The sequence below is a fragment of the Macaca thibetana genome, chromosome 7 (assembly GCF_024542745.1).
Source record: "Macaca thibetana thibetana isolate TM-01 chromosome 7, ASM2454274v1, whole genome shotgun sequence".
Taxonomy (NCBI): domain Eukaryota; kingdom Metazoa; phylum Chordata; class Mammalia; order Primates; family Cercopithecidae; genus Macaca; species Macaca thibetana.
This window is the reverse complement of record NC_065584.1, coordinates 37,041,642-37,067,606: the sequence shown is the minus strand read 5'-3', so window position 1 is coordinate 37,067,606 and position 25,965 is coordinate 37,041,642. Positions and strand designations below refer to the sequence as shown.

Genomic DNA, 25,965 nt, shown 5'->3' with positions numbered 1-25,965 from the left:
ACCAATATCCTGGATGAATATTAATGCAAAAATCCTCAAGAGAATACTAGCAAACTGCATTCAGTCAGATGTTAAAAAAAATTCACACCATAGGCCAGTGGGATTTATTTCTGAAATATAAGAATATTCCAACATATAAAAATCAACTCATGTAATACACCACATTAACAGAAGGAAAGGGGAAAAACACATGATCATCTCAATGCAGAAAAAGCATTTGACAAAATTCTATATACTTTCATGATTAAAAAACAAAACTCAACAAACTAGGAATAGAAGGAAACTGCCTCAACAAAACAAAGATCATTTATGAAAAGCCCACAGCTAAATCATACTCAGTGGTGAAATACTGAAAGCTTTTCCTCTAAGATCAGGAACAAGACAAGGATTTCTACTCTCTCCACTTCTATTCAATACAGATTGGAAATCCTAGCCAAAGCAATTAGGTAAGAAAAATAAATAAAATGTATCAAAATTAGAAAGGAAGAAGTAAAATTACCTCTGTTCACAGATGACATAATTTTATACATAGAAAACTCTAAGGAATATACACATACACACACACACAGAGACAGAGAGAGAGAGAGAGAGAGAGAGAGAGAGACAGAAAATATATTAAAACTAATCAATAAATTTAGCAACATTGCAAGATACAAAATTAACACATAAAAGTCAGTTGCATTTCTATACACTAACAATGAACAATTCGAAAAGGAAATTAAGAAAACAATTCAATTTATAACAGCGTCAAAAACAATAAAATATTTAGGAATAAAGCGAACTAAGAAGGTGAAAAACTTGTACACTAAAAACTATAAAACATTGCTGAAAAGAGTAAAGAAGATAGAAATAAATAGAAAGGCATTTCTTGTTCATGGGTTGGAAGACTTAATATTATTTAGATGTTCCTACTATCCAAATCAATGTACAGCTTCAATGCAAACGCTATCAAATCCTAATGGCTTTTTTTTTGTAGAAATGGAAAAATCCACCCTAAAATTCATAGGGAATCTCAAGAGACCTCAAATAACAACAACAACAACAACAAAAATTGAAAAAGAACAAATATGGAGAACTTAAACTTTCTGATTTCCAAACATACTATCAAAACAGTGTGGTATTGACACAAAGACAGACAAAACAATGAAATAGAATATGAAGCCCAGAAATAAACTCTCATGTATACGATCAAATGATCTTTGACAAGACTGACAAAACCACTCAATGGGGAAATGACAGTCTTCAACAAATGGTGATGGGAAAACTGGATATCCACATGCAAAAGAATGAAGTTGGAAACCTGTCTCACACTATATACAAAAATTAACTCAAATGGATTAAAAATTTAAACATGAGATCTAAAACTATAAAACTCTTGGAAGAAAACATAGGGAAAAATCTCTTAACATTAGTCTTGGCAATAATTTCTGAATTATGACCACCAAAGCACAGATAACTAAAGCAAAAATAGACAGTTGGGATTACATCAAACTTAACTTTTGTGCATCAAAGGTCAGAATCAACATAGTGAAAAGGATATCTATAAAATGAGATTAAATATTTACAAATCATATTATCTAATTAGGGCTTAACTGCCAAAATATATAAAGAACTCCTACAGCTCAACAACAAAACATCAAATAACTCAACTTAAAAATGGGCAAAGGACTTGGATAGATGTTTCTCTGAAGATGACATAAAAATGACCAGCAAGCATATGAAAAGATGCTCAACATCACTGCTTATCTGAGAAAAGCAAATCAAAACCACAATGAGATATTACTGAGCACCCAATAAGATGGCTACTAGCCAAAAACAAACAAACAAACAAAACCTCAGAAAATAACAAATGTTGATAAGGATGTGGAGAAACTGGAACACTTGTGCACTGTTGGTGGATTGTAAAATGGTGCAACCACTATGGCAAACAGTACGGATTTTCCTCACCAAATTAAAAATAAAACTATCACATGATCCAACACTCCAGCTTCTAGGTATAAATCCAAAACAACTGAAAGCAAAGTCTTGAAGAGCTATTTGTACCCCCATGTTCACAACAGCACTATTTACAATAGCCAAAAGGTGAAAGCAATCCAAATGTCCATCAACAGATGAACAGATAAGCAAAAGTATTACATACAATAAAATATTATTCAGGGCCGGGCGCGGTGGTTCATACCTGTAATCCCAGCACTTTAGGAGGCCGAGGTGGGTGGATCACGAGGTCAGGAGTTCGAGACCAGCCTGGCCAACATGGTGAAACCCCGTCTCTACTAAAAATACAAAAATTAGCTGGGCATGGAGGTGCCTCCCAGTAATCCCAGCTACTTGGTAGTGGTTGACAGAACAATCTTATGAACCCTTCTTATCATCAGAGTAGCTTCAAAGAAATTTTCCAGGAGCCAATGATATTTTAACATCTTAAAAATGTTGCTCTACTTTAAAAGTAAGAAGTTAAATTTACAGAAAAACAAAAAGCCTAAAGAGCTTTGAGCTCTAAATTCCTTCCAATGTCTTGACCTTTGTAATAAAAATGTGTACTTGTATACATTATTGTGATCAATGGTCAACTTTATTTTTTCTTTTGATATTACACAAATGGCCTCTTAAGCTCTGGCATGTGGCTAAGTGCAATAAAAAATATAACGTTTACTTCTCTTTTGAGGTAGCCAGCCTCTAAAATCTCTCTTCAGTATTTCTCACCTCCTGGTATTCACACGTTATGTGGTCTACCACTTGCACCAGATTTAGTTGGTGTAACCAATAGAATACAGTTGACCCTTGAACAAGACAGGTTTAAACTGCATAGGGATGGGGTGTGGTCGCTCACATCTGTAATCCTAGCACCTTGGAAGGTGGAGGTGGGAGGATCGCTTGAGCCCAGGAGTTTGAGACTAGCCTGGGCAACATTGCAAAACCCCATCTCTACAAAACAAAAAACAAAAACCCACAAAAATTAGTGGTAGCACACACCTATAGTCCCAGCTACTGGGGAGGTTGAGGTGGGAGGATTGCTTGAGCCCAGGAGAAGAGGCAGCAGTGAGCCAAGATGCCACTGCACTACAGCCTGGGTGACAGAGCCAGACCCTGTCTCAAAAAATAAAAATGAAAATAAATTATAATAAACTGCATGGATCCACTTACACACAGTTTTTTTCAGTAAGTATATTGGAAAAGTTTTTGGAGATCTGCAAAAATTGCAGACAAACTACATAGCCTAGAAATATATAAAAAAAAAAGTTAGCTACATCATGAATGCATAAGTATATGTAAATACTGGTCTATTTTATCATTTACTACCATAAAATACAAGTCCATTATTAAAAGTTAAAATTTATCAAAATGCACATAAACACTTATAGACTGTGCATGGCACCATTCTTAGTGGAGAGAAATGTAAACAAATGAAAAGATGCAATATGAAATCAGAAATGTGTAAAATTAATAGTACAAACCATACTACTGTAATAGTTTTGTAGCCACCTTCTCTCGTTATTGTGGTGAGCTCAAGCGTTACAAGTAGTCACTTAAAACACTCTAATCATCTCCTTTTGAGCAGTTCCTCCTTCAGTAAATTGTGTATCATAATAAAAAGTGACTCTCATGGTTCTTAAGTATTTTTCATCTTGTTTAGTGCAATATCATAAACATTGAATAACACTATGGGACCCATATGAAGTGATACTAGTGATGCTAGAAGTGCTCCTGAGAACAAGAGAAAAGGCATGACATTACAGGAAAAAGTTACATTGCTTGATATGCATGGTAGATTGAGGTGTGCAGCTGCAGTTGCCCACCATTTCACAATAAAAGAATTCAGCATAAGGAACACTGCAAAAAAAAAAAAAAAAAAAAAAAAGAGAGAGAGAGAAAAAAAAAAAGAAAAAAGAAAAGGAAAGGAAATGGGCAAAGCCACAACTGCACCTATACCAGCATTTTGGTGAAATAGCTTTTTGTCTCATATTTAAAATGCAGCTTTTAGGCCAGGCACGGTGGCTCACGCCTGTAATCCCAGCACGTTGGGAAGCCAAGGTGGGCAGATCACTTGAGGTCAGGAGTTCGAGACCAGCCTGGCCAACATGACAAAACCCGTCTCTACTAAAAATACAAAAATTATCTGGGTGTGGTGGTGTGTGTCTGTAATCCCAGCTACTTGGGAGGCTGAGGCACGAGAATTGCTTGAACCCGGGAATTGGAGGTTGCAGTGAGCCAAGATCATGCCACCGCACTCCAGCCTGGGTGACAAAGTGAGACTCTGTCTCAAAAACGACAACAACAACAACAAAACCAGCTTTTATATGGGAGTAGGGTTGCTATAAGAAAGGTGTACCTATCAACTCTAATGTGATTCAAGAAAAAAGTGCAGTCCTTTTTTTTTTTTGAGAGGGAGTCTTGCTCTGTCACCCATGCTGGAGTACAGTGGCATGGTCTTGGCTCACTGCAACCTCCACCACCTGGGTTCAAGCGATTCGCCTGCCTCAGCCTCCCAAGTAGCTGGGATCCCTGGCATCTGCCACCATACCCAGCTAATTTTTCTGTGTTTTTAGTAGAGATGGGGTTTCACCCTGTTGACCAGGCGGGTCTCAAACTCCTGACCTCAGAGGATCCGCCTGCCTTGGCCTCCCAAAGTGCTAGGACTATAGGCGTGAGCCACCACCCCCAGCCGGCAAAAGTGCAGTCATTATATGACAACTTAAATCAAAAGGAAGGTGAAGGATCTAAAGGTGGAAAATTTAATGTCAGCAAAAGATGGTTTGATGATTTTACAAAGAGGTATTTGACTTAAAAGAAGGTCAATATAGAAGCAGCAGCTTCTGCCGACCAAGAAGCAGCAGATGAGTTCCCAGATGCCATTAAGAAAATCATTGAGGAGGGTTGGGCGCCGTGGCTCACGCCTGTAATCCCAGCACTTTGGGAGGCTGAGGCGGGCGGATCACGAGGTCAGGAGATCAAGACCATCCTGGCTAACACGGTGAAACCCCGTCTCTACTAAAAACACAAAAAATTAGCGGGCCGTGGTGGCGGGCGCCTGTAGTCCCAGCTAATCTGGAGGCTGAGGCAGAAGAATCGCTTGAACCGGGGAGGCGGAGGTTGCAGTGAGAAGAGATCGCGCCACTGCACTCCAGCCTGGCGACAGAGGGAGACTCCATCTCAAAACAAAACAAAACAAAATGCCTCGCCTTACACATTGAGGTAGTACTGTAAGGATCTAAATGAGGCTAAAATGCTTAATAAGTCACAAAGTACTAGATGAATTTATGTCATTATGAATGTGGCACTCATACTGGCCGGGCGCGGTGGCTCACGCCTGTAATCCCAGCACTTTGGGAGGCCAAGGCAGGCAGATCACAAGGTCAGGAAATGGAGATCATCCTGGCTAATACGGTGAAACCCCATCTATACTAAAAATACAAACAAAAATTATCCGGGCGTGGTGGCGGGTAATTTTTAAAATTATCGTCCCAGCTACTTGGGAGGCTGAGGTAGGAGAATGGTGTGAACCAGGGAGGCAGAGCTTGCAGTGAGCCGAGATCTCGCCGCTGCACTCCAGCCTGGGCGACAGAGTTAGACTCTGTCTCAAACAAAACAAAACAAAACAAAACAAAAACCAGAAAGAAATAAAAATCATTGAGGAGAAAGGATATTTGCCTGAATGGGTTTTTAATGCAGATAAAATTGCCCTATTTAAAAATTAAATGCCACAAAGGACATTTATTAATAAGGAAGGGAAGTGAGCACAATAATTTAAGGCAGGAAGGGACAGGCTAACTCTACTGTTTTATGGAAATGTAGATGGGTTTATAATCATAACTGCCCTTACCTATAAACCTGCTAACCCCTGAGCCTTGAAAAGATAACACCAGCTGCCAGTCTTTTGGTTGATAGGAAGGCCTGGATAATGAGAACCCTTTTTCTGGATTGGGTCCACTGATGCTTTGTCCCTGAAGTCAGAAAGCACCTTGCCAGTAATGGACTGCCTTTTAAAGTTCTTTTGATATTGGACATTGCCTCTGGCCACTCAGAACCCTATGAGTTCAACACTAAAGGTGTTGAAGTGGTCTACTTGCCCCCACACACAATGTTGCTAATTTAGCCTCTAGATAAGGGGGTCATAAGGACCTTTAAAGCTTATTAAATATGGTACTCTATGGAAAGGATTGTTAGTGCTGAGGAAGAAATCCCCAACGGAGAGAACATCATGAAAGTCTAGAAGAATTACACCATTGCAGATGTCATCAGTGTTACAGAAAAAGCTGTGAAAGTTACCAAGCCTGGAACAATAAATTTCTGCTGGAGAAAATTGTGTCCAGATGCTGTGCATGACTTCACGAGAATTACAACAGAGCCAATTGAGGAAATCATGAAAAGAGATTGTGGGTATGGCAAAAAAAAAAAAAAAAAAAAAAAAAAAGTAATGGATAAAGAGTTTCAAGATATGGATCTCAGAGAAATTCAAGAGCGATTAAATACCAAACCAGAGGAATTAATAAAGATGACTTGATGGAGCTGAGTGCTTCCAAACCAGTGCTAGATGATGAGGAAGAAGACATAGTAGAAGAAGCGGTGCCAGAAAATTAATTGACATTAGAAAATCTGGCAGGTTTCCAATTGTTCAAGACTGTCTTTGACTTCTTTCATCATATGGACCCTTCTATGATATGGGCACTAAAACTAAAGCAAATGGTTGAAGAAGGATTGGTGCCACAAGGAAACATTTTTAGAGAAACAGAAAAGGAAAAATGTCAGATAAAAATTATGATGTATTTCCACAGAATGACACCAAGTGTGTCTGCCTTTCTCACCTCCTTTCCACCTCCTCCACCACTTCCTCCTCTGCCACCCCTGAGACAGCAAGACCAACACCTCTTCTTCCTCCTCCTCAGCTTACTCAGTATAAAGATGGTAAGGATGAAGGCCTTTATGATAATCCACTTCTACTTAATGAATAGTAAATATATTTTCCTTGCAATTTCCTTAGTAACATTAGCTTTTCTGTAGCTTACTTTACTGTAAGAATACAGTATGTAAAACATATAACAAAAAAGATGTGTTAATCAACTGTTTATGTGTTATCATAAAGCTTCTGTTCAACAGTAGGCTTTTAGTTAAGTTTTGGGGGAGTCAAAAATTGTATGAGGATTTTTGACTGCACAGAGGTCAGCACACCTAACTGCCCCCCGCATTCTTCAAGGGTCAACTGTACATCAGAAGTGATGATATATCATTTCTAAGACTCAGTTTTAAAAGATTATGGATCTCTTAGATCTCTTGCTCTGGGGGAAGCTGGGTACCATATTGTGAGGACACTCAGGGCCTATGATGCAGAAGATCATCAAGATGCCAAGATGTTCAGCCAATAGCCAGCAAGGAACAGAGGCTTGCCAACAATTATGTGACTGAGGCTGGAGCTGGAATCTCTTCTAGTGGAGCCTTCAGATAACGTTAGTCCTGACCAACAACTGGACTGCAACATCTTAAAATAACTTTAACCAAAACTATGCAACTAAGAGACTCCCACAGAGACCGTGAGATTGTTTGAAAATGATAAATGATATTTTAAGCTGCTAAGTTTGGGGATAATGTGTTACACAGCTATAGATAACTAAAGTATCTCTCTAGCAATTCCGTAGGAAAAAAAGTAGTGTGATTGGCGGGATTGGGGGATTTAAAAAAGACTGCTAAAATGTTAAATGCCTGCTAATGGAAACCCAAGGTTATAGGATCAGAGTTTCATATAAAGTTATGAAGAACAAGACAATAACCAAAAAAACTACATATAACCAACAGCAGAGCCAGTCTTAGCACTTGGCCAAATAGGCTGCTGCCAAGTAGATAGAATTTGAGAGTTAAAAGTTCCAATTACCCTCAGTTAGCCTGAAATTTTACCATTAGAGATTAATGTCACTGAACCTTATAGCATCAGGTCTTTAAAGTTCTCCTGGAAGAGATTATATCTTAAAATAGTATTTATAATAGGATTATGACAGAAGACAAAAATCTAACTAATGAATGGTTCATCTGAAGAGGCTTTTAATACAAAGACTATTTATAGAAGTGTGGGCATGGTTAAAGAAACCAAGAAAGAATAGTGAAGTATCCAGAGACTAGCAAGAGAGGGAAGATATTTAGGAAAAAAAAAAAAAAAAAAAGGAAGGAAAGGGAAGAGGAGGGAAGGGGAGGGGAGGGAAAGGGAAGGGAAGGGAGAAATAAATTGTATTACCAGAACCCATTAAGAGGTAGACCCAAGGAGGAAGGCCCCCCTCCCACCCAGTTATAATAGTGACACAAATTGACCCCTGCCAAAACCTTGGTGTCAAAGCAGGGAGAAAGTGGGAATAAAATGTTAATTTCTCTTCTCTCATCCTCCAGTCTCACGTTGGTGCCTCCCTTTTGCCAAAGCTGACCCTCAATAAGAGGGTGAAGAGCCCAATTGGTACAGAGGTCAACCAGGACATAAAGCCAACAGAAAAAGACAGGGAATGGATAGCAGAGGGTGGCACAGTGTTGGAGCATCTTCAGATTAGAAAGAATCAAAGATCATCCAGGAGCATCCACCAGGCATTCTGCAGAGATCCTCTTTATTTCAGGAATACCAAAAACTCTAAGGGAGGCAAAAAGCATGGTCTTTGGGGTAAGGCAGACCTGCTTCCAAGCTATGTGACCTTGGTTAAATTACAGAACCTCTGAAAACCTCGAACTTCTTCTAAGTTGAGCCTCGGAATAACAACCTCATGGGTATGGGTGAAATTAAGTGATACACACAGAGGTGTAGAGACTGGCCTTCTCCCCAACAGGTAAGCTACTGACTTAGTTAAATATGAAAGATTCGATGCATCAGAGTCACACTGCAACCTAACTTTTCAACTAGTTAAGTGGTTCACCAAAACATCTTTTTTACTACTTAAATACCCATCGACTGAGGCCTGATGAAATACATTCTGATGCACTCATAAAAACACATACTATCTAGCTATATTTTAAAATGTAGCAGTTCTGTATACTGAAATATAGTGATTTCCAAGATAATACTTATTATTGAAGATATATTACATTGAAAGCTAGAGAGACAGATAATCTCTATCTCTGGAGTGATACATAAAAAACAAGTAAGAGTGGATGCCATTGGGAAGGATTTTGGAAGGCTGGGGCCAGGGGTGAAGGAACACGTAGTATTTTTAACATATATTCCATTATGTAGAGTACTGTTTGAATTTTTTCCCATGTACCTATACTATCCTTAAAAAAAATTAAAAAGACCAGGTGCAGTGGCTCACACCTGTAATCCCAGCACTTTGGGAGGCAGAGGCAGGTGGGTCACTTGAGGTCAGGAGTTTGGCCAACATGGCAACACCTCATCTCTACTAAAGATACAAAAATTAGCCAGGCATACTGGCACATGCCTGTAATCCCAACTACTTGTGAGGCTGAGGTGGGAGGACCACTTGAACCCGGGACGTGGAGGTTACAGTGATGGCATTCCTGCACTGCAGCCTGGGGTGACAGGGTGAAACTCCATTTCAAAAAAACAAAACAAAAAACAAACAAAAAAAAACCTTCCTTGACACCAACAGTATTTAGAGTTGGTGTCTTGTATTCTTCTGTTTTTTCCATTTATTCCACAACCATTACAGAATGCTTGCTAATATATATACTAAGTGCTTGGCTACAAAAAGAGTAAGACACAATCCCTGCTTTGAAATAGCTACAGTCTAGTTGTAGAGACAAAAAAACAAGCAGATAACCATTATGCAGTGTAATGAGTATGGCTTATCTTATTTTCCTTATTTAAAATGTGAAGACATACACACACACCCAATTCCACTTAAGCTATTTTCCCACTGCAATTATCACATTCTAACAGCCTATGTTATTTATTTATTTATGATGTTTATTTTCAGTCTTCCCTCATTCTACAAAGGTGACAATTTTTGCCTTTTTTATTCATTGATCCCCAACACCTAAAACAGTGAAATATTTCAATAGAAGTTTGTTGAATGAATGTTGAATAAATAAGTGCTATGCAGTATAAAAGCATGAAAAGGGAGCTACCGGAACATAGCAGAATGAACACCAACCTTGTATATGGAAGTCAGTGGGACTTCATAGTGGAAGTGACATTTGTGCCAGCTCTTTTGGCAAATCTGGGTGACTTTGACTGGAAGACCTAATATTCTAAGAGCAAGCAAATGAGAAATACAGAAACATGAAACACATAGGAAACGGTAAGTACAAAGGCATAGAGATATAAGAATAGTACATCTGGAAAACTAAACATATGGCAATAAACATTGGTTGTTGATAACTGTGTAAGCTGGGTGATAGGTTCTTAAAGATTCATTATGCCACTCTTTTTTGTGTATAGTTTAAATTTGTCCATAATACAAAGTTAAGAATAAATTAATAAACTATGTTTTAATGAGTATAAAAGAATGTCTATATATATAAATCTCAGAGAAAACTCTGATTGTCCATGTGCTTCTCCCTGAAAGCAATCACTATGGCGTAGGAAGATAGAGTAACACGATGGGCTTAAGCCTGGAATAGGTACTAGCAAGTGGCGGGGTGACAGGGGCAGTGCAGGGAGCTAGAGGACACCATGATTGACAGTTCCACCCGACCACATGGAACAGGGGAAAGAAGAGTGTCCTAAGGAAGGTTGGCAGCTGATCCAAATAAATGATATCATGGCCCCAAGGAGGGCTTCAATTGATACTGGAGATGAGGCAGTCAGAGAATGGATTGGGTGGTAGGAGACAATGGAGATAGGTAGAGAGGGCTTATTTTTCTAAATAAGGTCAGGCTGAACCAGACTTTGGAATCATAGAGAAATCTGTTGTTGGGTTGGGGTTGTGGGCAGAAGGTAGAATGAATGAAAATATGAATCTCACATTAGCTACATCTGGACACACAGTACTCAAAAATCTCCTGCTTTCCCGTAGAGGAATATTTGAAGATTGAATATGGATAACAACTGATAATGAAAATGCTATAATTTTGTCAGGTAAATTTTAAGTTTGATGCAATTAGAAAAACATCCCCAAAATAGCTTTGATTTGGTTATCATGTGACTAAACCCTGAAGAGCTTAGCTTAGTACAAAAGATATTCAAATACATGTCTCACATATGCTCAAGAAATTGAGCTGAAGGAAGAGACAAAGCAGCACAAGCCATCTGTTTAGAAGGTACGCAAGCTCCAGAGTGCGTGTGGAGAGAAAGGGGCCTCCGGTCTTCCAAGACCAGTGGGTAGCAGAAGAGTCAAAGGCTCCAAAAAGCAGAAACAAGATCCAGAAGTGGGGCAGGCACAATGCTTGAAGCCTGAAAACAAACATTGTGCCTTCTACTGTTGACCATGCAAAGGTCTTTCCTTCAAAACAGTTCCACACACTTCTCTAGGAAATCTTCCAGCATATCTCAGCAGTAATGAGCTGTTCCGCTAGTGGTATGAGCCTCTAGAGGATTCACTGGGGTGTGTTCAAGGCTAGCTTGTTAGGATAGAAGAGACAGGTTTTGATGACATTGGGCCAAAGTACCATGAGTACTAGAAACTTGCCACGTGGCCCAGTCATCTTTCTCCTTCATGAGGTTCATGAAGAATCCATATATGCATGTGCCACTGACAGATGAGAAATTAAAATATCACTTTATAGTTACCTGAATAAATGCCCAATTTCTTAGTGTAGAACTCTCTTTCAAAAACAAAGTTAGAGGCCAGGCACGGTGGCTCACGCCTGTAGTCCCAACACTTTGGGAGTCTGAGGTGGGCGGATCACTTGAGGTCAGGAGTTTGAGACCAGCCTGGCCAACATAGTGAAAGTCCCTCTCTACTAAAATACAAAAATTAGCTGGGTGTGGTGGCATGTGCCTGTAGTCCCAGCTACTCGGGAGGCTGAGGCTCAAGAATTGCTTGAACAGGGGAGGCAGAGCTTGCAGTGAGCCGAGATCACGCCACTACACTCCAGCCTGGGCAACAGAGTAAGACTCGGTCTCCAAAAGAAAACAAAACAAAAAAACAAAGTTAGAGCAAGCAGCCTATACTAAAGGCCCACAAGGGCCTTCGTCTCCCTGTGACATACCAAGATCTCACTTTCTTTCCTGCCACATTAAACAAGATGCAAGCAAAAAATGTACACTTAGCTATGCATTTGAGGAAGAGAAAATATGGCCAGATCCCAAGGGAAGGCTCTGATTCAGCTTACCTATTCCTGCTGCATTAAGAGAAAGCTGAATGGAGGTTCATAACTCTGTTCATGTTAAACATGGATCAATTGATTCTCTAGAATCTGGTCAATCTGTAAACAACCCCTCTCTGGGAAAAGGTGAAGATTAGGAAAGAAGGGAAGGTATTGAGCCTCCTGTTGGAAGTAAATGCTCGGTGCCACCAAGTGAAAATAGCACTCAGGCAAAAGTTTTCTCAGCAAGGCAACTTAATTCTATAGAAGGATGCGTCTCATGGATGGAGTAATGGCAAGAACACAGTCTAAGCTAATTCCAATTGCCTGTTTTAAAGAGAGTGAGGGTACAAGCCAGAGTGGCAGGGTGAGTAGTTTCTGCTGGTAGGTTGGGAAGGATGGTTACAGAACAGGTGACTAAGAATGACTAAGGACAGAACAGGTGACTAAGGATGACTACAGACAAAAGAGGTGACAGAGGCTAGGAGGGGGTTCTTTACTGAAACTAGGGTCAAAGAGGCACAAAGAACAAGGAAGTTAAACTTTAAAATGGAAAACAAAGAACAGGGAAGCTAAACATACTGACATATTGGTTCTTTGAAGAGGAACTCAGAGCTCATTGTACTTAACAATTTTTCTCCCTCTTGAATTTTAAAGGGAGTTAACAGGCTAAACTTTGAAGAGGAATTTACTGTATCCTACACTCCCTTCCCTCTAAACACTTGCTCTTCAAAATGTGGTCCATGGACCAACAATATCAGCAGCACCTGACAGCTTGTTAGAAACATAATCTTGGGGCGGGACGCAGTGGCTCACGCCTATAATCCCAGCACTTTGGGAGGCCGAGGTAGGCGGATCACGAGGTCAGGAGATCAAGACACAGTGAAACCCCGTCTCTACTAAAAATACAAAAAAATTAGCTGAGCATGGTGGTACATGCCTGTAGTCCCAGCTACTCGGGAGGCTGAGGCAGGAGAATCGCTTGAACCCGGGAGGCAGAGGTTGCAGTGAGCTGAGATCATGCCATTGCACTCCAGCTTGGGTGACAGAGTGAGACTCTGTCTCAAAATAAGAAAAAAAAAAAAAAAGAAAGAAACATAATCTTGGGCCCCAGCCTAAATTAACAGTCAGAAAACTGCATTTTAATAAGGTCTCCAAGCAATTCATATACACATTAAAGTTTGAGAAGCACTGAGATGCTTTTTTACATTTTTAGTATTTTTTTATTTCAATTGCTTTTGGAGTACAAGTAGTTTTTTGTTACATGAATTGTATAGTGGTGAATTCTGAGATTTTAGTGTACCCATCACCGAAGAAAAAATAAATTTGGACAAAAATTTAAGTATAAAGATAGTTAAGAGCATAGATTCTGGAGCCAGATTTCTTGGGTTTAAGTCCCAGCTCTACTACTCATTAGCAGTGTAATCTCAGGCAAGACTCTGTGCCTTGGTGTCTAAAATGAGGACAACAATAGCACTGATTTCACTAAGTTATTATGAAGATTCAGTGGGTTATTATATGTTAAGTGCTTAACCCAATGCCTGGCACATTGTAAATACTATATGTAGGTGGTATCTATTACACATTGTACCTAATGTAGAGTTTGTTTGTTTTTTTAATCCCTAGGCCCTCCCTACTCTCCCCTTTCTAAGTCTCTAAAGTCCATTATACCACTCTGTATGTCTTTGCATACTCATAGCTTAGCTCCCACTTATATATGAGAACATAGGTTTTTTGGTTTCCCACTCTTATGTTACTTCACTTAGAATAATGGCCTCTGGCTCCATCCAAGTTGCTGCAAAAGACGTTATTTCATTCCGTTTAATGGCTGAGCAGTACTCCATGGTGTATACATACCACATTTTATTTACCTACCCATTAGTCAATGGGCACATAGGTTGCTTCCACATCTTTGCAATTGTGAACTGTGCTGCTATAAACATACGTGGAGAAGCACTGAGTTTCTGACTCTTAAGTTCATGCTCAGATTTTCTGTCATTTGGGTCTTTTCTCACTTCCTAAAATAGTGCTCTGCATATGGCCAATGGTTAATGAAAGAATGTTTAAGAAATTCTTGTTGGCATTTATTTAATTCCATTTGAAGGGAGAAGACCATTTCTGGGAAGCCAGAACACGTTTACCAATGAGTGGCTTAAACAGAGACAGAAGCATACTAACAACAAGCAAACAGAACAATTCTAGACATACACAGACAACTCTGTGGAGCGGGACAGATGGGCATGGTAATTCTACCCTCACTCCATGCTACCGCTCTTACTATTCCCTCCCTTCCTCGTTCATGCTTGCCTTTATCAGACCCACTACTAAGCTCTTGTGCTGAGTTCTGCCTCACACACAGGGTGGTACCACATGGGTTACATGTTTCTCATAGCCTTGTCCTCAAACCCAAAATCTAAGAGTGAGATACTGTACCATTAAGCCAGCACACAGTGGGAAAATAAAGCAATTTGGCATGTCAGTATTTCTTACCTTTAAATGGTTGTGACCACTGTGACCCAATTAATGTCTTATTTCTGACAGGAGCCAAATCCCAGGCTTGGGTCTTTATCCAACATTTGCCTCCTGTAGCCTGTCCTAAGTTATTTTAGGGACTGCTAACAACAAAAATTCAGAGTGCCCAACCTCCAATTTCTTCTCTTTGCTCTACCTGATGCAATACCTTAAAGTAAAAAGAGCCGGCGGTTGGCAAATATTTATTAATTTACTGGAGTTCTGTCATTACATTCTTATGGGATCCAATAATGACAGGATTTAATGAGCAATAATTAAAGTTACTATCTGTCGAGCACTTATGATATGCTTCACAACAACCCTATGAAATAAGTAGTAGTCCTATTTAATGAATGAAGAAATTAAGTTTTCAGAAGTTCAATAACTTGTCCAGGAAATAGTCAAGATAGAATTCCAGCTAACACTTGTCTGAGTCTAGAATCTTTTAACCACTGAACTTATATGATGTCTCACTTGTAAGATACCACTGGAAATGCACTGTGTGGGCAGAGAATCATCTACCTTCTCCAGGAATAATGTGAGGATCAAATGAGATGAAAAATGTCAAAGCATTTAGGAAAGTAAAGAAATATAAAATATAAGATATAATTTAGCACACTAAAATTGTGTCCAAATAAAAGCCCTAGGTTCTCTATAAATGACAACTGTATATGTGAAAATTTTTCACCTTTATAATTAGAGCTACCTCAGTTAATTCTATATACACTTTTAATTTATCAAATTAGAAAATATTTCTTAAGAGCTCACCCTTGGTGTTGGCAAGGAGGCGGTGAAACTAGCACTTTGCTGACGGGAGCACGAGTTAGTACAATCTTTCTGAAAAGCAAGTTGACAATGTGCTTCGAGACTTTATTAAAACTTGAAATAATGTTTTGTAAGAAAAAATAAATTTGGACAAAAATTTAAGTATAAAGATAGTTAAGAGCATAGATTCTGGAGCCAGATTTCTTGGGTTTAAGTCCCAGCTCCACTACTCATTAGCAGTGTAATCTCAGGCAAGTCTCTGTGTCTTGGTGTCTAAAATGAGGACAACAATAGCACTGATTTCACTAAGTTATTATGAAGATTCAGTGGATTATTATATGTTAAGTGCTTAACCCAATGCCTGGCACAATGTAAATACTATATGGAGGTGGTATCTATTATTTTTATCTCAGTGTTATTTATAATAGCAAAATCTGCCTGACTATAGAAGAATGCTTAGGTACACTACGGTACACTTACAATGGAATTTTTTTTTTTTTTTTTTTTTTTTTTTGAGATGGAGTCTCCCCCTGTGACCCAGGCTAGAGTGCAATGGCACAATCTGGGCTCACTGCAACCTCTGCTTCCCGGGTTCAAGAGATTCTCCTGCTCAGTCTCCCAAGTATCTGGGATTACAGGCACCCACTACCACGCCCGGCTGGTTTTTGTATTTTTAGTAGAGATGGGGTTTCACCATGTTAGCCAAGCTGGTCTTGAACTTCTAGTCTCAGGTGAGCTGCCCACCTCCGCCTCCCAAAGTGCTGAGATTACAGGCATGAGCCACTGCACCTGGCCACTTACAATAGAATATTGTACAGAATATTAAAAATGAGGTTTTAAAAGAATATTTAATTACATATAATGTAAAGTAAAAAGCCCAGGAAGCAAGCCTGGGGAACATCGCATGACCCTGTCTCTACAAAAAAAAAAAAAAAAAAAAAATCGACCAGGGGTGGTGGTGTGCACCTACAGTTGCAACTCCTCACGAGGATAAGGTGAGAGGTGAGAGGATCCCCTGAGCCCAGGAGTTTGAGGCTGCAGTGAGCAATTATCATGCCACTGCACTCCAGTTTGGGTGACAGAGAAAGACCCCGACTCAAAAAAAAAAAAGAAAGAAAGAAAGAAAGAAAGAAAAGAAAACAACAACAACAAAACAGTAAATGAATTGTGTATATTGTTCCATACTACTTATGTTTGCTAAAAGAGCACTTTTTACAAATATAGATGCCTAGAAAACAACTGGTAGGAATTACATCAAAATATTAACAAAGAATACAACTGGGTATAGACTGGGGGGTTCTTTATACTTTACTGTATTTTCCAAAGTCTCTAGAGCAGTGTTTCTCACACTTTAATAGGTAAACAAATCACCCAGTACGCTCGTTAAAATGCAGCTTCTGGGTTAGTAGGTATGGGATTTTCAGATTCTGCATTTCTGATAGGTTCTCTTGTGATGCTGATGATATTGGCCCAAGGTCTACACTTTGAATAGCAAGGTTTTAAAGCAGCATATCTGAACCAATGTACTGGTTAACTGAGACCCACCCCCAGAGTTTGATTTCGTAGGTCTGGAGTAGGATCCTAGGATTTGCATTTCTGACTGTTTCCCAGGTGATGCTGACACTGCAGGTCTGTGAACAGCACTCTGACAACCGGTGCTCTAGAATCTTTTTTTTTTTTTTTTCTTAACATTAAGGAGAGGAGGGCACTAAAAAATATGTCAGGCTTCTCCATTGCCTCCAAAATCAGATCGAAATTCTTCATCCAAAAGCCCCCATAATGCAACCCAATCATTTCCTACTACTTCTCATTAGGCCATAAAATCAAACCACTATGCCCTAAATGCACCTGAGATTTCAAACATCAGGACTTCCGCTGGATTTCCTCACTCCGGCTATGCCACTTCCTTCTATTTCCTCATGCCAAATCCTACTCAGGCTTCAAGGTCCTCAAATGCTATTTCCTCCATAAAGCCTCCTGATCTACCACTACTCAAAAAGCTACCTCTCCCTCCCCTCCTTAGGGCTGCACAGCACTTTTCGTTCCTCCCCAGTGACAGACACCATCTGTACCTGGTCCAGAGACTCTCCCGGTTGGTGGTGTATCTTTGCCTGTAGACTGGGAGTTTCTTGAGGTCAGGGGAGTGACTTGCCTATCTTTGCCTCTTAGCCTTAGCAAATTCCCAGTAGACAGCTGACACTCAGAATTGACCAAAAGAAGAAAGGAATGGGACCTCCTGAGGAAGGGCACAGAACTGTCCTGTAAATGGAAACTAGACCGGACACACGCCAAGCCGATGACCCACAGTAACAGGTGCTCTCCATCTCTGATGTCTGTGATTCATTCTGCACAGCTGCGCATACACAGTGCACGCACACACAGGCTCCCAGAATACGGCGCCCCACACGCTGTACAGCACGCGGCGTTCTGGACGCCCCAACGGCCACACACACCGAGACACACCTCAGCGACAACCTGGATCCACAAAAAGGAGTCCCTGCCCCCTTAAAAATATTAACACCTTACTGCAAAGAACTAAAACCTACGGCTTGCGCCTGCGCCCCTTGTTCCCCGCCGCACCTTTTCTTGTAGTTAAGAAATCTATTTCTGCACGCATTTCGTCGCCGCCGCCCCCACCCCTACACACACACACACACACACACACACACACACACACACGCACTCCCCTTCCCCCTACACCTCCACCCCTCCACCCAGCCGCCTTTCAGACGAGGCGCGCCTCGGAGAGCGGGATTGAATGGTAAAAAGCGGGGCCGTCTTTGTCATTAATCCTCCCCTCCTTTGGGCCAGCCAAGCTTCTTCCGGGTCAGCGACCATCCCCGCCACCCCACTCGGGGCCACGGTCTCCCCGCAGCGCTAGCCCCGGGCCCGCGAGCACCGGCCCCCGCCGCCCGCAGGTTGCGGAGGGAGGAGGGCGGGAGCGGGCGGCGTGGAGCGGGGAGGCGGGGGAGGGGCGGGCGTCCGAGGCGGCGGCGGCGGCAGCGGCGGCGGCGGGAGCAGCCTCTGGCAGCAGCGGGGAGAATGGGAGTGCGGGGCGCCAGACCGCCGCGGGGTGTCACGGCCGCCACGAAGCCTGCGAGGCGCGGGGCCGGCGCCCGCGGCTTTTAAACCCAGGAAGGCGCGGCGGCGGCGGCGGCGGCGGCGGGCAGATCGCGGCGCGCACCAGGCGCCGGGGCGGCGGCCGAATGGAGAGAAAGGGCTCGGCGTCTGGGGCCAAGGGGAACCCGAGCCCGCCAGCGGCCGGAGAGGGGCAGCGGCCACCGCCGCCGCTGTGCGTCCCGGGCGGCGGCGGAGGAGCCCCGGCGCGGGGCCAGGTTGGGGCGGCGGCCGAGCCGGCCGAGCTCATCCGGCGAGCGCACGAGTTCAAAAGCCAAGGGGCGCAGTGCTACAAGGACAAGAAATTCCGTGAAGCCATCGGCAAATACCACCGGGCGTTGCTGGAGCTGAAGGGGCTGCTGCCGCCCCCCGGGGAACGGGAGCAGGACTCGCGCGCGGCCTCCCCGGCTGGGGCCCCCAAGCCCGGCCGCCTCTCGGAGGAGCAGAGCAAGACAGTGGAAGCCATCGAGATCGACTGTTACAACAGCCTGGCAGGTGAGCCGCGCCGCGCCCCCCGCCCCGCGGTCCCAGGTCTTTGGCCCGGTCCCTCCGCGGACCACTGCGGCGCTCCAGCGGTGCAGATTCTCCTGCTGTGACTGTGCTGCTCCTGGGAAGAACCTGGGAGGGAGGCGCTTTGGAAAAAGTGTGACTTTCAGGATTATGGTTTTCAAAGGCCATAGTCATCTCTTGTCCCTTCGCTAGCATACATCGTAAATCTCACCTAGAAATGACTGGATAGATAGAAGGGGACCCCGCTGGCCTGGCTATGGCTGCTGCTGTTACTGCTCACCAGTGGACCTGGGTCCAAAATGCGGAAGCAGCGCCCGGGGTGGGCCCCCGCAACCACCGCTAGCCCAGCTTTTTCCTGCGAGTGGGTCCCGAGGGAGGCCACGCACCTGTCTGCTCTCAGGTAGCATTAGCACCAGGACTTGTCCTCGCCTTTTCCCCAACTAACCGCATCCCTGTAGGTAAGATCTTGCCCAAGTTTTTTGGCCCCAGTAGCAAAGGGGAGTCTGATACCATGCCTTCAGCATCTTGAGCAAAATGGATTCCAGAATGCCACTTTCTTCTCTCTGAGCTCTGCTGGGGCTCCTGGTTGCCAGGTGAAGATCACAATCTCAAAGGAAGCTTGGTTCATGGTTGGGCTTGAACTGTGCTGCATTCTCCCTCTCCTCCCTGCCCCTTTCTCACTATGTGTAGCATCAGTCCTCTCGCCAGCTGGCTGCTAGGGGTGAAGGAAAAGGGGGCCCTTCTCTTGGGCAAAGAAGGTGTACATTCCAACATTCCCTTTGGGGATAAGGGCCAAAATCAGGCATTTAAAAATTTTTTAATTTAGGCGCAGGAATATTTAAAGTCTCTTAAAAAAAGGAAGAGTCTGGCTTGTGCCAGGGCCTTCCTGTGAGAAGGTGGGAGAGGTTGGCAAAGGCAACTTGAAAAGCATTCTCTACTCTTCTCTTGCCCCATTTGGTGAGATTTTGGCATGGTCAACCTTCTCCGACCAAATAAAGGGAAGTTCCTCCTAGTTCCTAACATGTGAGGTTGCCTAAACTGTCTATGGACAGTTAGAGCAGGGTAGGGGTGGAAGAGTGACTGGGTGTGGCAGAGGATGGTGAATGTGTATGAAGCCCAGGCAGTTAGGGGGGTAAAAATAAATCCTGGCAATTCTGCTCTGTTCTTAAATGCAGATCTCTCTGTTCCCTCTGAGGTTTCTAGTACCAACGTACCTCTGTCTTCTCGGAATGCCATGCCCAGTCTCATTTTTGATCAGGCTACGGAGGTACTTTGTAAATTGTAAAGTAGTTTACAGACTTAAAGGATTAATAGAGTAGTAGTAGCAGCAGTTGGAGGAATGGTGGTGCTAATAGCAATACTAGCAGTAATAGCAGCAGATAAAATTGTAGTACAGCAAAAATTGACTCTTTCAATCCATTATAAGATACAGCTTGAGTCTTTTAGTTCCCGTAAGTCTCTGGCATACTGGCTGCTGCCCCATGAATAGTTAAAGGGCAGAGCAGCCATGGGTGGAGGAAGAGGCACTGTGGATTGCTAATGCGGTGACTTTGGAGTGGTAATGGAGTCTTATATTTAGTCAGTATTATCCATGGACATTCTAGGGCTGCCAGCCAGTGGCTAGCACTGCCTGCCCTCCACCCTAGACGTGGTTACATTTCCACGGTGAAATCAAAGATGTGTCCTTGGTCAGGCCAGCCCAGTCAGGGTGGGGCTGAAATCTGGACAGCTCCACCACTCCCATCCTCACCTCACACACTGGAAAACTTCAACAGTGAGAGAATGGAAAGTAGCAATAGCAGATTTTCCCCTCTTCTGCCTTCTCCAGTGCTCACCACTTATATTAATAATTAATTGTGTGTGCTGTTAGGCATCCTCCATACCTTGTCTCTTTAAATCTTTATAATCTGTATAAAAGAAATATGATCATCAGTTTTGCAGAGAAAAAGCTCAAGGCTCCAGAGCCATTCTTCTCCAAAGGCAATGTTCTTGTCATCATACTTTGATACACAAAGTCAGCATCCTCTGGTCCTCTGTCTCACTTGAGCCCAGTTTCAGGTGGGCTCCAAAGCCTTGCACTTTGGAAATTCCTTTGGGAGATCTCAGGCCTGGTAACCAGGAGAAAGAAATAGAATACTTTGATTCAAGGCTCTAACTGGCTATTTCCAGATGTCAAGTTTCACAAAAGAAAGAAAAGAGTGATTATAAGCAAAGCAGTTTTGTCAAAACCAAAATCTGTATCCTGTATAGAAAATTGAGCTAGGAGGATGGTTCCACTTAAAAGTCACTCTGGGGAGAAGTAGAAGCCTTACGTTTGTTTCCTTCAGGGCTATGTATAAAATCAGTGATGACTATTTCAGAAGTCCTAGCTAATAAGAAAATATCCTTTTTGGTTAGATTACAGAATAATCAATGCCTGTAATATGTATTTTCTTTTGTAAAATACTAAAACATTTAAAGAAGAAAATACACAATTACCTGTAATCCAGTTAGAAACCCATTGTGGTGTATTTCCTTCCTGTATTTTTTTCTGTGAATAAATGTAAACAGTTTACAAAGCTGAGGTCCTTCTGTGTATACAATCAGGTATCCTGCTTTTAATCCCGTTTACTTATGTCAGCAGCATTTTTCACATTTCGTGAAAATATTTTCATGAAGATTATTTTAAATGGCAACAGAAAAGTTTTAATATGTATTTATACTTCTCATTGGCTAGAAAGAAAGGAAAGATGATCACTGGTATTGCTGTTAGAGCCAGAACAGTGCAGCATGGCCCATGAGATATCTTTTCCCCTGTGTGCCTGCTAAAAGGAAGGAGACCAGCAACTGGAGGTTTATTCTGGAAGAAAGGCAGTTGACCCTTCCACCAGGGTTGCAGCACCAGCTGAGTAGCCCAACAAGCTCCAGGTTCTGGGGCCGTCTGAATATATTTAATCAAGGATCTGTCCTCCTTCTACACAAAGCTGTGTATGGAGAGAGAGGACTGGGTTTTAGGAGGAAGTTGGACTACTAGCCCAGAAGTACCTGGAAAATTAAGCTGTGTTGCTAAGGGCATCGCTGCTCCAAACAAGAGGTGGTTATGAGGCTTCTGGAGTAAATCTAGGCTCAGTAAACCCTTGTACTCCACATGGAAGCCTCCAAAAGAATAGCAAGGGGACAGCTAGAATGTGCTAAGAGATGTTGGTCTAAAATTCCGTTTGGATGACTTGAGGGGACACATGAAGGATGTGCAGGCAATTTGCAAACGGCTCCAGGCTGTGGTCTCTTCTGGCTGGGATTTCTTTTTGGTTGGAAGGGATCTGACCAGTTGTGCTGGGCCCCTGGATGTGATTTTTGTGTATCTTATTTTCCAAGAAATTCAAAGAAATAGGTGGGGAGCATTCTGTTTCTACAGAATTTCAGGTGATCCTGATACAATGGTTAGAAAAGATAGCCTGACCTTCCTGGGGAGACATAGGAATCTGATCTTTACAGAGCCTACAGAGGAAGCATGTATTGGCCTGTTGATGGACTCTTCTTGACATTGAACAAGATACAGGACTCCCCTGGGGCCTTGGAATGTTCTGTGTAGGACCCTTTGAAGGGCAGAGCCTTTTGCCCTACATTGGTTCCTGTGGGGCTGTGGTGGCCCTAGCTGAAGTATGATCAAAGGGATATAACACACAATGATTTTGCTGGTATCTTCAAATGATGTTCAAGGCCAGCAGTAGAGATGGAAATCAACAAACCATGGCATTGGACCTGAAGGCTAGGAGCTGTGTCTCTGTCCCTGGGATACCTTGTGACCTTGGATAAGCCCCTGCCATTTTATTTTACCTTCATTTTCCCATCTACTGAGAGCTATGTTTAGGAGATTTTTGTTGATCTTACCAAAGGGGCACCTAATATCCATTGATCCCAATTGAAGCCTTGGGATAGGGATGTGGCAAGGCCTAGAAGGAAGTCACACTGGGAAAAGGCCTGGGATGGTGCTGGTTTGAAACAAGCTTTTCAATGCTTGTGGACATGTCTTAAAGCCATGGGATCGGAGCCAGCCACATAATTTGCAGGGCCCAGCGCAAAATGAAATGTAGGACTCTTTGTTGAAAAGGCAGGCAGGAAGTGTCGCTGACGATCCTAAAAGATAAAGCTTTTTTCTTTCATTCTTTCTCTCGACTTGACATGGTGCTTTGTATTTGCTATTTAATGTCATTGCAAATAAAAAAATTTAAAAATTTAATTATTAGCATAGATTTTACTATTCTTTATATTGTGTGGTGCCAGTTTTAAATGAACTTACAGGAACACTTTACTTATATGAGGAATTATAAAAATTATACAATTTATACTTCTGTAGCTCCTACATGCATATGTATTTATTCTTACTAGAACAGTGGAAATGCTGTACCAAATAAACTGAACTATTTTTATTTCCCTTTTTTATATGTGTACTTTATATGCATACTTCATATGTGCACTTTCTACCAGGCTTTCAGATGAGCCAGGAAACGAAAAGGGACTACACGTGACCCTACCCTTTCCTTCTGTGTCATCATTTTCAGCATGAGTGGTTGGCTAATATGGGAAAGCAACATAGGTAGGAAAGGATATGATAGGGTTCCTAGATTATTTGTGTTTCTGAGAACTTTTTTTTCCACGTTTGAAGCCATTTCTAGTTTGAATAGAAAGAATGGCCCTTTGGGACTGGCAGCATATTCACTTGGTTATGGGCGTAATTAAGTCTTGATGAACTCTCACGCATCGTGGGGCTCCTAGAATTCTTTGCTCATGGGGCATCGTGAATGCTGTATGCAAATGGGGCAGCAAAGAGTGGCATTGTGCCCATCTTCTCTGTCCCTGCTCACGCTGTGTTGTCCCATCAGACTTCACTTAAACAAATCGCAAGCTTAAAGATAAAGCGACTAAGAATTTCAAGAAGGCAATAGCAGGTTATTAAATGAAGTGCAGGTTCCTTCTGAGTGTGTGGCTCTATGCAACAGCGCAAGTTGCCCACCCTTGAAGCCAGCCCTCCATGGGACACCAGAAGATGGCTGGATGGATGCATCTGAGGTAGACAAAATTGGATACAGACTCTAAGGCAGAGGCTAAGAACAAAGGGTATTCAACAGATGTTGGTGTAAAGATGGATGAATTACAAATTTAAAAACTCAGTCAGGAGTTTTTGAAAGGAGGTCAGGGGCTAAAGACAAGCAGTAACCTTGCAGTCAGAGGATGAATTCCTAGGGTAAGGACTGGTCAAAAGGAGGGAAAAGAATATAGGCCTCATGCTAAGATGCTCAGCCAAGATCTTGCCATCCCAATGGGAAAGCTTGAGTGGCTAAGCTGCAGTTAACCTGGGGCTGTTCCTTAGGTAGCCCCTTGACCAATAAATCTTAAGGATCAGGTAAATGGGACTTGTAATACCTTCTTCCAAGGAAGAAAGTGAGAATTGAAACTTGCAGAATGCTTTCAAGGAAGGTACTGGGAAGAACATTACAAATTTAGACATTGGGCTGAGTTCCTAAAGTGGATTTGGAAGCTCCTTAGTCCACCTCCAAGGGAAATAAGTCAGGTGGCTTTTAGCCAGGAACTCTTTAGGACATCTTGAAATCAGAGTCCCTACAGCCAAAATACATGGGAGTGCCCCCTCCATGGCAAGGAAACTCAGCTGCAGAGCAGACAGGAAGGCCAAGATGTGGAGCAGCCAAAAGCAGCTCCCAGAGCTTTCACAGGTTGTGGGTGACCTCCAGATTCACTATAAGGAAATCCTCTCCTTACAGCTGTTCTCTTTCACCACCAGACTGTGCCTACTCCAGACAGCTAGGATGAAAACTGAATGTTTCAATCAACCAACTAGAGATTTCCTAAACCCCTTTGGGAAGGCAGATGTCCATGTTTGGAACAGAATTTTCCATTTCACCCGGATGAATAGTGTGGCCCAGGCCCAGGCACGGAGCAGCAACTCTTAAGATCTAGCTCGGACAGTGGTACCAGACTTTAAAAAGCCAAAGATAATGCTACAGGGATTAAAGGAGTTTAGCCTACCTTGTGGCATTTATATGGCCTTGGAATTATTCATTAGCACTGTAATGCTCACTATCTTATACAGACATACAGTGTCATATCCCCACCAAAAGTATGAAGTGGTACTAACAAGCCCGAGATTTCTGTAAAAATCAGAATTTTGATTTTGGATTTGAATATGACCCCAAACCCTTCATAGGTGCGTAAATTCCCCTGTCAATACTACCAGCTTGTCATCCCACATGAGCTAGGCATTTCCAATGATAGGGATATTCACCACCATCTGAAGCAAACTTTTTGACAACCACCACCACTACCACCACCAAAACAACTATAATAATAATGGTATCAGTAATCACAGAAAGGATTACCATGATGAGCCCAGCACATAGTAGATGTTCCACAAATGTGTTTGAAACGAATGAAAATGCTTGTCCCAGTATCTGTCTCTTGTTAAGGATCCAACAAATTCAATAATTCCATTAATGTTTATTGAGCACTTATTATACACCAGACCCCAGGCTTGGGGGCTGGGTATACAGCAGTTAATATGAAGGACAAGGTCCCTGCCTTACATGAACTTACATATATATAATTTCATTTGATCTATACAACTCTGTGAGACAGAAAAGTCAGCCTTGGAACAGTTACATCACTTGCCCATGGTCACATAGTGGTATGTAGCCAACTGGGATCTCTCAACCACTGGGGCTGTAATTCCAAAGCCTGCAGTCTTAGCCATTCACCCTACCACCTCCGTCTTTAGGGGTTTCTTCCTTAGATACTAAAACTTGTCTCACTGAAATTTCTTTTAATCCATCAATATTCTACTCTTTGAAACAACACAGAGTATCATCTCTGTAGCAAAGACAAGCTTTGACATTTTTA

General features: G+C 42.3%; 1 protein-coding gene and 1 pseudogene across 2 annotated transcripts in view; one reads left to right on the top strand and one right to left on the bottom strand.

Moving 5' to 3' along the window:
• LOC126958787 (60S ribosomal protein L22-like) overlaps positions 1–17,807 on the bottom strand; it is a 40,554-nt pseudogene extending 22,747 nt beyond the window's left edge. Inside the window, exons 1-2 of the transcript XR_007727296.1 lie at positions 17,520–17,807; positions 10,077–10,173 (exon numbers count right to left, since the gene is read on the bottom strand). The product of XR_007727296.1 is annotated as a 60S ribosomal protein L22-like (transcript). The remainder of the gene's footprint in view (positions 1–10,076; positions 10,174–17,519) is intronic.
• A 496-nt stretch (positions 17,808–18,303) lies between these two features.
• Positions 18,304–25,965, top strand: part of TTC9 (tetratricopeptide repeat domain 9) — a 32,826-nt gene continuing 25,164 nt past the window's right edge. Inside the window, exon 1 of the mRNA XM_050797405.1 lies at positions 18,304–19,059. Coding sequence (XP_050653362.1) covers positions 18,654–19,059 — 406 coding nt within the window. The 5' untranslated portion in view covers positions 18,304–18,653. The remainder of the gene's footprint in view (positions 19,060–25,965) is intronic.